Source organism: Schistocerca gregaria, chromosome X (genome assembly GCF_023897955.1).
Source record: "Schistocerca gregaria isolate iqSchGreg1 chromosome X, iqSchGreg1.2, whole genome shotgun sequence".
In the NCBI taxonomy this organism is placed as follows: Eukaryota; Metazoa; Arthropoda; class Insecta; order Orthoptera; family Acrididae; genus Schistocerca; species Schistocerca gregaria.
This window is the reverse complement of record NC_064931.1, coordinates 531,213,724-531,230,424: the sequence shown is the minus strand read 5'-3', so window position 1 is coordinate 531,230,424 and position 16,701 is coordinate 531,213,724. Positions and strand designations below refer to the sequence as shown.

At 43.0% G+C, this 16,701-nt stretch overlaps 1 protein-coding gene across 1 annotated transcript in view; it reads left to right on the top strand.

Moving 5' to 3' along the window:
• Positions 1 to 16,701, top strand: part of LOC126298184 (glutamate receptor-like) — a 73,466-nt gene that overhangs the window by 23,838 nt on the left and 32,927 nt on the right. The window contains exon 2 of the mRNA XM_049989492.1: positions 8,193 to 8,428. Within this exon, the coding sequence (XP_049845449.1) occupies positions 8,193 to 8,428 (236 nt within the window). The remainder of the gene's footprint in view (positions 1 to 8,192; positions 8,429 to 16,701) is intronic.

The following is a 16,701-nucleotide window of genomic DNA, read 5'->3' as shown; positions in this document are numbered from 1 at the left end:
TTGAATAACATCGGGGAGAGACTACAACCCTGTCTCACTCCCTTCCCAACCACTGCTTCCCTTTCATGTCCCTCGACTCTTATAACTGCCATCTGGTTTCTGTACAAATTGTAAATAGCCATTCGCTCCCTGTATTTTACCCCTGCTACCTTCAGAATTTGAAAGAGAGTATTCCAATCAACATTGTCAAAAGCTTTCTCTAAGTCTACAAATGCTAGAAACATAGGTTTGCGTTTCCTTAATCTTTCTTCTAAGATAAGTCGTAAGATCAGTATTGCCTCACGTGTTCCAGAATCCAAACTGATCTTCCCCGAGGTCGGCTTCTACGAGTTTTTCCATTCGTCTGTAAAGAATTCGCGTTAGTATCTTCCAGCTGTGACTTATTAAACTGATAGTTCTGTAATTTTCACATCTGTCAACACCTGCTTTCTTTGGGATTGGAATTATTATATTCTTCTTGAGGTCTGAGGGTATTTCGCCTGTCTCATACATCTTGTTCACCAGATGGTAGAGTTTTGTCAGGACTGGCTCTCCCAAGGCCGTCAGTAGTTCTAATGGAATGTTGTCTACTCCCAGGGCCTTGTTTCGACTCAGGTCTTTCAGTACTCTGTTAAACTCTACACGCAGTATCGTATCTCCCATTTCGTCTTCATCTACATCCTCTTCCATTTCCATAATATTGTCCTCAAGTACATCGCTCTTGTATCGAACCTCTATATACTCCTTCCACCTTTCTGCTTTCCCTTCTTTGCTTAGAACTGGGCTTCCATCTGAGCTCTTGATGTTCATACAAGTGGTTCTCTTATCTCCAAAGGTCTCTTTAATTTTCCTGTAGGCAGTATCTATCTTACCCCTAGTGAGACAAGCCTCTACATCGTTACCAATAAAGACATAAAAAACAATAAATCTTGAATTGTAACATTGACTCAAGGTAGCCTGCACATTTGTAACCTGCCTCTGTTTTGTCCTCTGCAGAAAATGTTTCAAAAAACTCTAGAAGTTATTCAAAATTTTTCAGTATTCTCAAGATACTAGAAGCTTGGATAGTCCATCGAGTCGGGCAAAGGGGTCATAGACCAGCTTGGTCGTTGGCGCTCTCACAGCGTACGCTTCTGAAAAGCCCCATCTTTTTGTTGGATTCCCTTACGGTGTTTATTAAGTCCTTGGCTAAAGCCATAATATCTCTCATAGACGTAAGATGGCGGAGACAGTCTACAACTGCCAACTTTAAACTGTGAGCGGTGCAGTGCACATAACGTGCTTTTGGTTGTATACCCAAAACTAACGTTTTTAGGCCTTTGAACTTACCTCTCATATTCGAGGCATCATCATCGCACTGTTCTCTTTAGTTATCCATTGACAAATCGAGACGAGCAAAAACGTCTTTTAAAATACTAAACAGAGTTTGTGATTCATTGTTGGGGATCCTGTATAAGCCAATAAAGTCGTCATTGATGATTAAGGAATCATCGACAGTACGAATACAAAATGACACTTGTTCGTGAATCGAAGAATCACTTGTTTCGTCAACCATAATAGAAAAATGTTCAGTCTTATTCATTGAAGCCAATACCTTTCTCAACACAGACTTTCCTAGTAGATCAGTGATCTCGTTTTGAATATTATGGACGTCCTCTTATACCCAGAACGCCCTAACCAATCTTTAAACTCGGGTATGTCTTTTTTTTGGAGTTCCAACAGTTGAAAAAATTTGAGTTTACATCTTCGTGCCCTCTAATTGCTAGTCTTGTCGGCATAGAAATTGCACGGTATTAAAAATTGTCTCAAGAGCTAAACGGCCTTTCTTCATATCTCTATGTAACTGTTCATTCAATTTGGAGGCCACACTTCGGTTAGTGATAAAATTTAGTTTCAGAACACCTTCTTTATGTGTAAAGGTATTTTCATGAAGATGGAATTTTTCCAAAGCCTTTTTTCTAGTTAGATAAGCCCACAGAATTTTTCTGATTTTTTTGAAAAAAATTGTAATAGATTTTTAGCATCTGCCTCTGTGCCGGTTTTGCAAAAAAACTTTTTCGGTAGATGCTTCTCATTCCAGCCATGTATATTTGATCAACCAAGACTTCTGAAATGATCTTCCATTACCGGATTGTCCAGGTTTCGGCTTTGAACGGTTTTCGCCTGAAAACGACGAAGCAATTGACGACACAATAATTGTTGGACGTTGACTTGCAGTATCATCAACTTCCAAGCGCGCCTTTTTGGTAATGAAATTTATACATTGCGAACTTAATTCACAATACTTTAAGAGACTACAATAGTCCACTAGACACTTAAGTCGGAACACCAAACACGTCTGCAGAATGAGCTGAACGAAATTATCCACACTGAATGACTGCGACAGCAGGGTGGACTTTATATAGCTGCGGCCTCGTAATGTCTCGAAGCGTCAAGGCGACGCAAGGCGGAGGGTTCCAGGCGCTTCTGCTCCAGTCCTTTTGATGTCGCCGCGGCCGCAGCGCTGGCCCGCCGGCGCCAGACTTTACCCGAAGCTTCCAGCCTCCAGCCTCCAGCACCGTAACACTGTCGTGATTCTCACCACTCGTTTTCAGTTAATCTGCTTACTACCGCAATAATTATTTGTTTTAACTCATTACTAAATGTGTTTTAAAAGGTAAGTATAGTCAAACAAGGAAAATAAAAAAGTTCAACATAATTTTCTGATTTTACGAAGCATAATATAACTAATAATTTTCTTAAATTATTGGGGAGGGGGGGGGGCTGCTTCCATACTGCACTGAAAATCGCCATATGTAGAATCATTTGTGGAAACTGACACTTTTAGTGTCCTGTGGAGGAAGCGATACTTTCAGCATATGTGAGACCATTGTGTTAGTGTTTAAAATAGATACATTTTAAGAATTCTGGCGGACGTTTTCTGAGTGTTTATAGCCTTTCTACAGAAAAAACGACAGTGGGCTTGGTGCTAAATGTGGAATGCTCATTAAAAGCGGTGGCTCTTTTTTTATTTTTTTTTTAACAGGTTACTATCCCTTGCTGTAGGGGCTGTAATTTTGATATTTTTTTCTAAGCCAGCAAGGTAAAACAGAGGCCACTACTTCCACAACATAAAGTGGATTTAGTACTGACGTACTCACACTGATCCGTGAACTCTTCCCAGTTTATCAATGGGGAATAATTGATAATTATTATTACCATTATCGGTACCATGCGTGCAATGGTCGTGCCAGGCGCGCGATATTGAATCTTTATCCTATCATTAAAGGCGCGAGACCTGCACGACCTTATAGCAACCGTTATCATGAGAATAGTTCTGCATTATTCTACTGTGACACTAAGGGTGGTTTCATGTAATGAAAGGGAGAATGTAAATATTAAAGGAAACATTTATGTAACAGTTGAATATTGAACAATTATACAATCAAATGGGAGTGGGGGAAGAAAGAATTGAGTTCAGCAGCCTGCCCCAAAGTATGTTCATAATAAGCCACGATGGCAGGAGAAAAGGAATTTTAGGAACGATCACCGTATTATCAAATGGAGTTCAATTTACTAAAGGAACGGGTTGCAGGCGTGCAACGACCACCACCAAGAATCAGCCAAAGACTAAGAAAGATGCTACTGGGAGTGGATCGCTAGGTAACCTCCTGTACTAAAGGAATAAAACCAGCAAGACGCGAAACTATTCATACAGGCGATACTAGATAACTTTGGCTCGCGGTCCGGCTACGTTAACGAAACATGAAGAGACGCCAGACACTCACCACGTGACGTAGGACAAAGGGCACAAGTTTTCAAGCTAGGAAGACCTAAATTCTGAGTCAAATTTTGCACGGGAGAACTGAAAGAGCTACTGCCAGACGAAGCGGAAAAGTGAGCATGAAAGTATACACTTTAGTGCCGAACTACAAACTACTGTGACTAACCAACACATAGCGCACATTATGCCCAACTGTACAAGTAAAACCTACAGTCTTATAACCCGTTAAAATTGCGTAAATCGTACTTTAAGGAACGCACATCAGTAAAATGACCTATAAGGTTCCCTCTGGGCCGCAAGGCGCGAAGCTACAGTGCACGTCGGCGCTCATGCTTACCGAAACTTCATCTTCTGGAAGGAGCACCTCCAGCCTGTAATGGTTCTTTATTTACGTGACCATTACGGCACTCCAACCCCAGTTCTCAATACCAGCAATATCGTACTACTTTTCTGCAAAGTAACAGACATATTTTTGTGACAATATTCACATTTGGTATTATTAATGTATAGGTACTCCTGTGTATCGATATATTACAGTGATATGGTTCTTGTGTGTATTCATTTCTGTGAGACTGTCATAATCTTTGACTTACTTGTAACCGTTTTGGCGCGAATGCGCACAGAGCAGTCTTCGTTTCACTTTGCAGAAGTTAAGTTGTTATTTCGCTTTGTAAAAGAACAGTCAAGTCTTGTGTTTGGTTAATGTCGAAATTAAATATATGAAGATTGATACAAAACTGTTTTCTTGATGATGTGACAATTAAGAAGAGGTATATGTGAATTTACAAGAAATTTAGTAAAAATGTGGATCGTGAACACCAAGTGAAAAATTATTTCTACCATACCATTGTTCTGATCTGGGATTGTTTGATCATTAAGAATTTCCTGAAAAACTAATTTGTTAGGTCTTCAAATATTGCTAAAATATAGATCTGGACCTTCTAGCAGTCAAAGTGGAATCACCCTAGAATCAACAAGATGAGCCATAACAACTTTGACGAAATTTACGTGGGAATCCATTCAAGATCAGTGCCAAAATTAATGACTTTTTTACAGTGATTTCATTATTTCCATTGTGATGATACCATCCACAGTAAACAACATTGATGTTGCCCGATAAAGCGTACATATGCTGCATGAGCAACATTATTAATCTGATTTCTAACCTACTTTGCAAGTGGTGGTATTGTTAGAAGCCTCGACACGGTCACACTAGAGCTTCCCACTGCCCCTTTGCCCACTATCAACACGCCGAGGGCGGTTGGCGCCCACCCTCGAAATACGGGCGCGCACCTGAACTGGCCAATCAAATGGCCGGAATCTCACAGGGAGGCGGCCTCGCGACGTTAAAATCGAGCAGAAATAGCAGTTACAAGGTTGGCAAGGCAGATTGGGGAACTGAGAACAGGAGAAACTTTGGCCACTACTGATCGTTCAAGCGACACCACATGCTACCCTGGCGATCGGAAATAGGATGGGAAACGGGAAGCCATCATGGGTGCTAGGAAGACTGCTGCCCTCGCCCATAAATAAAGAATATTCCTAGCGTCAAGCTCCTCTCACAGAGCAGTGTGAGACAAACTGTAAACATCGTCAAATAAATTAGGAAACCCATAGAAATTATTAACAGGGCCTGAATTATTATATTACCGAATACCAGAATGCTGGGATTGGAAATATGAAATACGAGCACTGAATGGTGAATGAAGTGCACGTCTTTCATCATTTTGGTAGATGATGCATATCATTGCTCACCCTTTGCTTTTACAGCAAGTTACATGCAACTGCTACCACAGTGTATGTGCATCATAGGATGAAAATACGTTCCTTTTATCAGCCTCTCATCAATCAGTAGATCAAGAAGCTATCGCCACCCTCATCACACAGCTCTCCTGACCATGTAACAGTCTTCAGGCCAACTACGAAGGCAGAATGTTTCCTGACAGAGTGAATAGTGTTACATTGCTGTCAGAAGCAAGACACTCTGCATAGGTAAAAATGCCGAAAGCTACAGAGATCCTCACGGTATTTCGGATAACGAAATCCAGATGTCAGCAAAATTTAACAGAGACTAAACAGGGATGAAGGGGCCGCGGTGGTCTCGAGGTTCTAGGCGCGCAGTCCGGAACCGTGCGACTGCTACGGTAGCAGGTTCGAATCCTGCCTCGGGCATGGATGTGTGTGATGTCCTTAGGTTAGTTAGGTTTAAGTAGTTCTAAGTTCTAGGGGACTGATGACCACAGCAGTTGAGTCCCATAGTGCTCAGAGCCATTTGAACCAGGGATGAAGGTAATAGTTCCCGAATGCTACAAACCGCTCCACCAGCAGTACAATTGCATGAGAGGTCATTAGGCGTATTTCAGCTAGAGGTGGATGATGACTAGTTACTAATGTAACGGTAAGTGAAAGCTTCCAGACCAACTCGAGATACATAGCCCACTCAATTGCGGAGCATTTGGCCTGAGTAACCGCCACCGCTAGTCGGGATGCACCCTTTCAGCACCAGAGATATATCTAAGTGACTCCATTAACGATGTAGCAGACAACTACTCCGTACTCGAGCTGGAATACCAAGCGAGATGACACAGCGGTTAGTGCTATGGTGCCCAGGGGCACCAGCTGCAACACACATGGAGGCTATAACGCGGGAATAAGGGAAAGTAACGCTCGCGCTGTCTGTAGCAACTACGTGGGATTTCCAAGTATGCCCCCAGGCAGCCATGAGGCGCACCGAAAGCTACGGACCACTGGGTACCTCGCTAGGCAACAGCAAGAGGTCGCTGGACCCTACGCAAGACCGCGCCTACATCCGGTCACTAGTTAGTGTGGGGTCAGCACGTCTCTTCCTGGAGAACAGCTGCTTAAGGAAACCCAGGGATCACTGCGGGCAGTTCCCGTCGTAGACCTACGAGAACTGGGCGACTAATGCGCCCACTGCTTGCAGGCCCTCAATAAAAATTTCGCCGACGTGCCAACGGTGACGACAATGGAACGCTGAGAAGTACGCTTTTGCGTTAGAAAAGAACTTCCTCCGAGTGTTCATCATTTTATTGTTTAGTTCCGGCTCCAGGGACTTAGGTGGAGCCAAATACACAGTAAAAGAAATACCTGTGACTAGGGCCTCCCGTCGGGTAGACCGTTCGCCAGGTGCAAATCTTTCGATTTGACGCCACTTCAGCGACTTGCGCGTAGATGGGGATGAAATGATGATGATTAGGACAACACAACACCCAGTCCCTGGGTGGAGGAAATCTCCGACCCAGCCGGGAATCGAACCTAAGCCCTTGGCAAGACATTCCGTCGCGGTGACCACTCCATTACCGGGGCGGACAATAGACAGTGTTGTATTTCGTTTGGAACCGCAGAAGAAGTGAGGCTAATTTGTAATCATAAATTGTGACGAACAGATTTTTGATTTTCGGAACGACAATAGAGAAGCTATTGTACTCATACTGTGACTCTCCTTCAGTCATGAAAAACTGACAGATTTTGCAGGTAGCATAATGGGCTCGTATACGGGAGAACGACGGTTTAAATCCACCTCTGCCCATCCAGATTTAGGTTTTCTGTGAGCTCCAGACAAATTTCAGGATGGTTCCTGTGAAAAGGTATGGACGATTTCATTCTCCACCACCAAAACAATTCGGGTTGTGCTCCGTATGTAACGAGTTCGTTGTCGACGTAGCGTTAAACCGTACTCTTCCTTCCTTCTTGGAGTTGGAATCGGCACATCCTGGTAATGGAAGTGCCACTGTTATGCATTGTGCTCTTTTTACGGTTTCGTTTCAAAATAGCGGTATTGCTCTTAGTGTTTCCATTTTATATTTTGAATATTATTTCAAGTTGCATGGAAATATATAACCAACGTTGAAATATTCCCACTAAGGACAGAAAATGGAACATTTTCACGGATTATTTGTTGAAAAGTTACTCGTCATCAGATGAATTTTCACGTTTTAAGTAACTTAACTTTAGTGACGATACAGTTAAGCCTATTTTTGTTATGAAAGTCTTAGTTAACAGCAAAATAGATGTTACAATTCCACAGAAAGAACATTTGGAAGGAATTTACTTAGATTTATTTACACATAGATTCTATCTTAATAGGATAAATTTAGTACATAAAATAGACAAATCCTGTACTACCACTGTCCTGGTTAAGACAGGAGGACGCTGATCAAATTCAGTGATTCCCCTGACTTGCTTAAGCCTAATATCGGCATGGTTTCTTTCAAAAAGACATGTCCGATCCTCTTCCTCATCCTTCCTCAACCAGAGCTTGTACACCGCCTCTAATAACCCCGTTATCGACGGGACATTAAACCCTAATTTACCTTCTGGACAGTTGGTATGAGGAAAGAGAATAAACGAAGACGACACATTAATTGATTTTGACAAAGCATTCATTTGTCTTATACTCATGCTTAGAAATGATTGCAATATTTTTCAGGAGCGCAGTATTTATTCGTGAGCGCTACGAAACAGAACCAAATCTCAGGTGGTTGACCTCTATCTTTTCTGCTCCTCTGTGGTTGGCAATTGGGGCTGTGGCCATGTTGGACATCGTCTCCTACGTCGTCGTCGGATACCTTCACCAGAAGTTCGCATCCCATGAACGTGCTGCTTCTGTCCTGAGAATTCTGCACGACTGTTCCTTCACCATATTCGGCGTCTTCTGTTCCCAGGGTAGGTAAAATGTTTTAAAGAGTCTACCAAACGATAACATAAGAAAGTGTGGTATGTGACGTCTCAGATTTCCTGTCAGACCTGAGAGAGACAAATACGCCCTGATTACCTGATCACTACAAATGCAACAAATAGCACATGGAAATCGATACTAAAATGAAACTTTTTATTAAGTTATATCGTCAAATTTAAATAAAACATTTGATACGCACAATAAAAGAAGCTTTAATGTAATTACACTCCTGGAAATGGAAAAAAGAACACATTGACACCGGTGTGTCAGACCCAGCATACTTGCTCCAGACACTGCGAGAGGGCTGTACAAGCAATGATCACACGCACGGCACAGCGGACACACCAGGAACCGCGGTGTTGGCCGTCGAATGGCGCTAGCTGCGCAGCATTTGTGCACCGCCGCCGTCAGTGTCAGCCAGTTTCCCGTGGCATACGGAGCTCCATCGCAGTCTTTAACACTGGTAGCATGCCACGACAGCGTGGACGTGAACCGTATGTGCAGTTGACGGACTTTGAGCGAGGGCGTATAGTGGGCATGCGGGAGGCCGGGTGGACGTACCGCCGAATTGCTCAACACGTGGGGCGTGAGGTCTCCACAGTACATCGATGTTGTCGCCAGTGGTCGGCGGAAGGTGCACGTGCCCGTCGACCTGGGACCGGACCGCAGCGACGCACGGATGCACGCCAAGACCATAGGATCCTACGCAGTGCCGTAGGGGACCGCACCGCCACTTCCCAGCAAATTAGGGACACTGTTGCTCCTGGGGTATCGGCGAGGACCATTCGCAACCGTCTCCATGAAGCTGGGCTACGGTCCCGCACACCGTTAGACCGTCTTCCGCTCACGCCCTTACATCGTGCAGCCCGCCTCCAGTGGTGTCGCGACAGGCGTGAATGGAGGGACGAATGGAGACATGTCGTTTACAGCGATGAGAGTCGCTTCTGCCTTGGTGCCAATGATGGTCGTATGCGTGTTTGGCGCCGTGCAGGTGAGCGCCACAATCAGGACTGCATACGACCGAGGCACACAGGGCCAACACCCGGCATCATGGTGTGGGGAGCGATCTCCTACACTGGCCGTACACCTCTGGTGATCGTCGAGGGGACACTGAATAGTGCACGGTACATCCAAACCGTCATCGAACCCATCGTTCTACCATTCCTAGACCAGCAAGGGAACTTGCTGTTCCAACAGGACAATGCACGTCCGCATGTATCCCGTGCCACCCAACGTGCTCTAGAAGGTGCAAGTCAACTACCCTGGCCAGCAAGATCTCCGGATCTGTCCCCCATTGAGCATGTTTGGGACTGGATGAAGCGTCGTCTCACGCGGTCCGCACGTCCAGCACGAACGCTGGTCCAACTGAGGCGCCAGGTGGAAATGGCATGGCAAGCCGTTCCACAGGACTACATCCAGCATCTCTACGATCATCTCCATGGGAGAATAGCAGCCTGCATTGCAGTGAAAGGTGGATATACACTGTACTAGTGCCGACATTGTGCACGCTCTGTTGCCTGTGTCTATGTGCCTGTGGTTCTGTCAGTGTGATCATGTGATGTATCTGACCCCAGGAATGTGTCAATAAAGTTTCCCCTTCCTGGGACAATGAATTCACGGTGTTCTTATTTCAATTTCCAGGAGTGTATATGTTGCAGTGAATTATCATCATCATAATCATCACCCTTTTGATGCCCACTGCTGGATAACGGCCTGCTGTAGACTTTTCCACATATTACAATGTATACCGATACACACCCATACAGCTTCTCTATGATTTCTAATGTTACCCAACCTCCTACCATTAAGTCATCCTCTCTATCGATTGTTATCTCAAAGAACTTTCGTGCTCTAACTGCCATCCGTTCGTCTGGTTACATGTCCCCCCAACTCCGTTTCATTTTCAGTACATTCATAATTACATCTTACTCCCCAGTCTGTTCCTCGATCAATTTAATTATTTTTTCGTCTCTTATGGTAAGTCTCAAAATACACTCTAACATAGTTCGCGAGCGAATTTCGTTTTTGACTGCTTGTCACATTAAAAGATTAAAGAGTCAATGTGTCATAACCATAAGTTAAAATTAGCAGTACACACTGACTGAAAATTTCCCTTTTCAAATACATTGTAAGTGTGTTTTTGAAAAAAGTATTTTGTTTGAAAAAAGCTTTCAATGCAGTTTTTACTCTCTTGTTTAATGCTTCTACTCTAAATGCAGACGTCCTCTGCTGTTTAATGTGTCAACATTGTTATTATGGAGATTATATGGAGACATATTTTTCTGGAATTTTTAATGAGGTTCTCGCTCCACAGAAACATATATCCTTCTTACAAGAGTCCTATTGTACCACGCACATTTACTCTTAGGCTTTCGAAGAAACTATCTTGTAAACGCCATCTATATTGAAAAATTATTGAAGATTCTCTTTGAAATACACTATCTGATCAAAAGTATCCCGACATCCCTATGTAAAGCGGAATTGACCAATAGATGAAACGAGAGGTGAACTTTCCAGTATAAAAGGATATGGAGAGTATTGTATTGTCAGTAGAGAAGCAGCAGTGGCAGAATTGGTCGGCCATGAGATCAGTGACTTCGAACATGGACCTAGTCATTGGATATCATCCGAGTAACAAATACATCAGGGACATTTGAATCCCTCTAAAGCTGCCAAGGTGATTGTTGATGATGTAATTGTGAAGTGGAAACGTGAAAGATCAACCATAGCTAAACCAAGACCAGATAGATCTCATGTACTGACGGACAGGGACCGCCGAGCATTGCGAAGAGCAGTTGTAAAAAATCTCGTGAAATCAGCAAATGGAATCGCTTGTGAGTTCCAAAGTGCTACCTGCAGTCCAGATAGCACAATGACTGTGCATAGGAAGCTAAAAAAATGAGGTGGAATGCTCGAGGAGCTCATCATAAGCCACACATTTCTGTGATCAACGTGTGATTGGACACGAGTAATGTGGAGTGTTGATTCGCGCTATACTCTTTGACGATCCGATGGAAGGGTTTGGATTTGCCGAATTCCTGTAGAGCGTTACCTACCATCAGGAGTAGTGCCAACAGTGAAGTATGCAGGAGGTGGTATTCCAGTATGGGGGTGTTTTTTGAGGTTACGGTTGGTCCCGTTATTGAGCTTAAGAAAAACCTAAAGACAGAAGGATATGAACACGATTTACAGAATTGTGTAGTTTGGAGACGATTATTGTTTCTATCAGCAAGACAACGCTTCCTGTAATGAAGCAGCATCTGTAAGGTGTACAATAACATTCCTAAAATGGACTAGCCAGTCCAGAGTCCAGACTTAAACCGTGGGACATCTTTGCGATGTGTTAGAACGTTGACTTCGCTCTGGACCCCAGAGTCTAATTCAACAGCTTCTCTGCCGGGCTGCCATTCCTCTAACGACATTCAGACACCTCACTGAAAGTTTCCCAGCAGAATCCAAGCTGTCATAATGGCGAAGAGTGGACACGCTCCATATTAATGACCACTAATAGGTGTCCAGATACTTCTGATCAGATAGTGTACACTGTACATCTCAAACTTAGTGCTATCATATGATACCAACAGCACCTCCCTGACGCATGCCTACCATACCAGGTCCAGTTTCAATAAAGTTTCCTATAACTGTTCGCTAAATTAGCTGGAATGTCCTAAATGGCTTTATTTTAATTATATTTCGAAAATTGTTTTTGTGAGTATATACTATTTTTATGCTGCTCTGGGCGTATAAATACGTATCTCGAAATACTAACAAGCAAATACACTCATTATGTAGATACTAATATGCCATTAAAGTTGTCAGTAGATAGAGAAAGTAATTAATTATCCCCCACCATACGACTAATTTATGAAGTTGCTACACTGACTAGTTTCCGACCATAATCTAAATATGACAGAGTGGGCAAATCAGCTGAGAGAAATCAACTGAGAGAACGTATGGAAGGAACTGAGAAGTGCAATGAAATGAAATGGAAAAAAAATTAGTACAACGGGAAATTCAGACAGTCACTACATGATGTAGTCAGCAACAGAAATCCCGACGCGCAACGAAAGAATTATCCGAATGGGTTGGAAATCGGTAGATGTGAGGTACATGTACAGACAAACAAGTGACAAAATTTCAGAAAAATATTCGATGAGTTGTTGAAAAGAAAGATCCTCAAAAACAGAGTGAGTCAATAAGGGGTTGGTCCACATCTGGTTCTTATGAAAGCAGTTATTCGGTTTAGCATTGATTGATGAATTTCTTGGATGCCCTCCTGAGGGATATAATGCTAAATTCTGTGCAACTGGCGAGTTAGATCGTCAACTCTAAATCTGGTTGGAGGGCCCTGCCCATAATTCTCCAAAAGTTCTCCGTTGGGGAAAGATCCGGCGACTTTGGTGGCCAAGGGACTATTGCAACATTGGTGTGCGAAATTCGTCAAAGTAATAATTTAAACAACCAGGTTTTCTTAAGGAAAATGAAGTTTCAGTGGTTCAAGACAATTCTAAGATCCATGAAGCAAGGAAAACAGCCTTATAACTAATCTGTGTTTGTGTCATTTTGAATCGGTGCAAGGAGGAAAAAACTGTGAACTTCCACTATGTTTATGTCGTGATAAATGCCCAAGCTTTGTTACTGTACGGAAGGAACCATTAGAAACTACTTCTCCTTATTTAGTGTAGTTTTCAGCTATGATCGATGGATCTCTACCAATACATCCAAGCGTATCTCCGTATCCTTATTGTTATAACCTAATTGATTAATGAATGCATGATAAAATAATTAATACAAAAAAATAAAACCGATGAAACTGTTTGACATTTGATAAAGGAATTTCATCCTATAAGTGCGATGTTTTTGTTTTTTTTGCGCTGTTGTACCTGATATGATGCACTGATTAATTCGCAAAAACACTTTTCCTGTCTTTGTTGTCATTAGCTTTCCTTGGTGCAAAACCTTTTTTTTCCTTTTGCGGGAATTGACGTGCACATAGACCAATTGGACATCGAACAAGAAAAAGATAGTAGCTCTCTTTAAAAGAAAAAATCCCATAGAATAAAAACTGCTATACAGGAAATTCATGGCGTAGCTTATCATATGGAAAATCTTACGGTATTAATCGTGTACTAGAGAAATCTGGTGATAAACTACATAGAGCTGAATGTGATAACACTGCCATAAAATAGAAGGCTGATACTGACAATGTTTTCAAAAGCATTTCAATAGGTGAAGTTAGGAAGAAATAAGGGAAACCGGGAGGTTATAATAAGGAACAGGAGGCTAACACAAAAAACACTTCTGTCGAAATATAGCTCTAGCACAATATCAAATTCTCAAGAAAAAGATATTCGTTGACTTCGGCCTCATATATAAACACATTATAATTAACAACAGGACTTTCAAATTACTTAGCTCCTACATTACTTACGCTGGATTACATTTCGTGAACTGAATTTCTGGAGAAGCAATTATTAGAATTACGTGATTTTTTTTCTGCCCTAGGATCTAAATTTATAACATGGGCATTAACACGTTTCTGGGTGCAACAAATTTTCGGCAGAGCTGGTCGACAGTGCATTTGAACACATCAAAAAAAGTTTTGCATCATTCCGGTTCCCTAAACTCCTGAAGATAGACGTTGACTGCGGGTATTGTATCACAGACACAGTCCCTTTGACTGTTCAGAGATGTCACTAAACCTGTCCAAAAATGTAAACAACCATGCATGAGCAGCGCCTGTTAGACGGAGGGGGTCCGACAGCCGATCAGTTCCAGTCATTCCACCACGAAGGAGATACACGGCTAGTGTTGTCTGTAGTTCAACCATGTCTAGACGGTCAATATAGCGGTTCGATCGCGTCCACATTGTTACTTTGTGCCACGAAGGGCTCTCAAGGGACGTGTCCAGGCGTCTCGCAGTGAACCAAAGCAATTTTGTTCGGACATGGAGGAGATACCGAGAGACAGGAACTGTCGATGACATGCCTTGCTCAGGCCGCGCAGGGGCCACTACTGCAGTGGATGACCGCTGCCTACGGATTATGGCTCGGTGGAATCCTGACAGCAACGGCACCATGTTGAACAATGCTTTTCGTGCAGCCACAGGACGTCGTGTTACGACTCAAACTGTGCGCAATAGGCTGCATGATACGCAGCTTCACTCCCGACGTCCACGGCGAGGTCCATCTTTGCAACCACGACACCATGCAGTGCGGTACAGATGGGCCCAACAACATGCCGAATGGACCACTCAGGATTGGCATCACGTTCTCTTCACCTGTGAATGTCGCATATGTCTTCAACCAGACAATCGTCGGAGATGTGTTTGGAGGCAATGCGGTCAGGCTGAACGCCTTAGACACATTGTCCAGCGAGCGCAGCAAGGTGGGGGTTCCCTGCTGTTTTGGGGTGGCATTATGTGGGGCCAACGTACGCCGCTCGTGGTCATGGAAGGCGCCGTGACGGCTGTACAATATATGAATGCTATCCTCCGACCGATAGGGTAGCCATATCGGCAGCATATTGGCGAGGCATTCGTCTTCATGGACGAGAATTCGCGCCCCCGTCGTGCACAGCTTGTGAATGACTTCCTTAAAGATAATGACATCGCTCGACTAGAGTGGCCAGCATCTTCTCTAGACATGAACCCTATCGATCATGCCTGGGATAGTTTGGAAAGGTCTGTTTATGGACGACGTGACCCACCAACCACTCTGAGGGATCTACGCCGAATCGCCGTTGAGGAGTGGGACAATTTTGACCAACAGTGCATTGATGAACTTGTGGATAATATGCCACAACGAATACAGGCATGCAATAATGCAAGAGGACGTGCTACTGGGTATTAGAGGTACCGGTGTGTACAGCAATCTAAACCACCATCTCTGAAGGTCTCGCTGTATGGTGGTACAACATGCAATGTGTCGTTTTCATGAACAATAAAATGGGCGGAAATGATGTTCATGTTGATCTCTATTCCAATTTTCTGCACAGGTTCCGGAACTCTCGGAACCGAGGTGATGCAAAACCTTTTTTTATGTGTGTGTATTGCAGTTTTCCAGAGCCTTAATAAAGATCGACCACATCAGTATAGACATTACGCCATTTGCAGTGAGTTATTGGAATGTCCTGTGACCACCTCTCTGATGATAATCCTCTACATGTTTTTCGTGTTATCCTGGCCTATACTATCTACATAATAAACTAAATATTATGTCGTACAAACAATGATTCATGTTTTTATTGTTGATGATGTAATCGTCAGTCTGAAGACTGGTCTGATGCAACTCTCCAAGACAGTCTGTTCCGCCCAGGTCTCTTCATCTCTGCATAACTACTGCGACCAACATACTTTTGAAGCTGCTTACTGCATTCAAGCCTTCCTCTCCCTCTACAGTTTTTTACCCCCTACGCTTCCCTCCATTACCAATTTTTAAACACATTTCTTGGGTTGGACTGAGTTTTTTCATCTATCATTTCTGTTAACCAGTTTATCAAATGCCATCTGACAATTGTACCGTTTGATAGATATTTCTGTTGATATTAAGGAGAATGTCAATGACTGCAAAAGCGGAACCGCTAACACAAATCTCAATTCCATTTTTATTTTGCATATTTAGTTGTATACACCGGCAGCAGCTGTGTCCCAGGACGTAGAGGCGACTTCTGAAGGAAGAGCCGCTACAAACAGTGGCCACTGGACGTACGGTATTGTCATGCACAGAGCATACAAATAAATAGAGTGGTCTTATCGTACGATACACGGCGAGTGAAATTTCAAGTCATTCAATTTGCATTAAAAATGTTTTATGTAGATGAAGCAAAGCTACATCCTTGTCTGTAGTTAGTTTCTCAGTAAAGCTTTTACTTTTCGTGTAAAAAAATAAAAACCACTATTTTGGGATTCGCGCGTATTTTCCGCTATGCATTCTTTCTCATCCGATTTTGAGGAAACTATTCGTTAAAAAAAAAAAGAGATAAGAAAAATCCGCAGATAATAGCCACACATCATAGCATGATAATGATCTTGTTTTCTTTGCGTTATGGACCATAGTTATTGTAAAGCTTCAAACAGCCTACAAATGGAATTGTTTTTAACTGTAGAAGGTGAGTAACACCCCTTTCCACTCTCGAGAAAATACTTGAGGTATATTGATGATTGCCCTCGAAGAGGTTGTCACCTATGCGCCACATGAGCGGCTTCTCCCGTCTGCTATACGAAATTTGGAGCTGCCTCGTGTTTCTCTTCTTTGTAAGC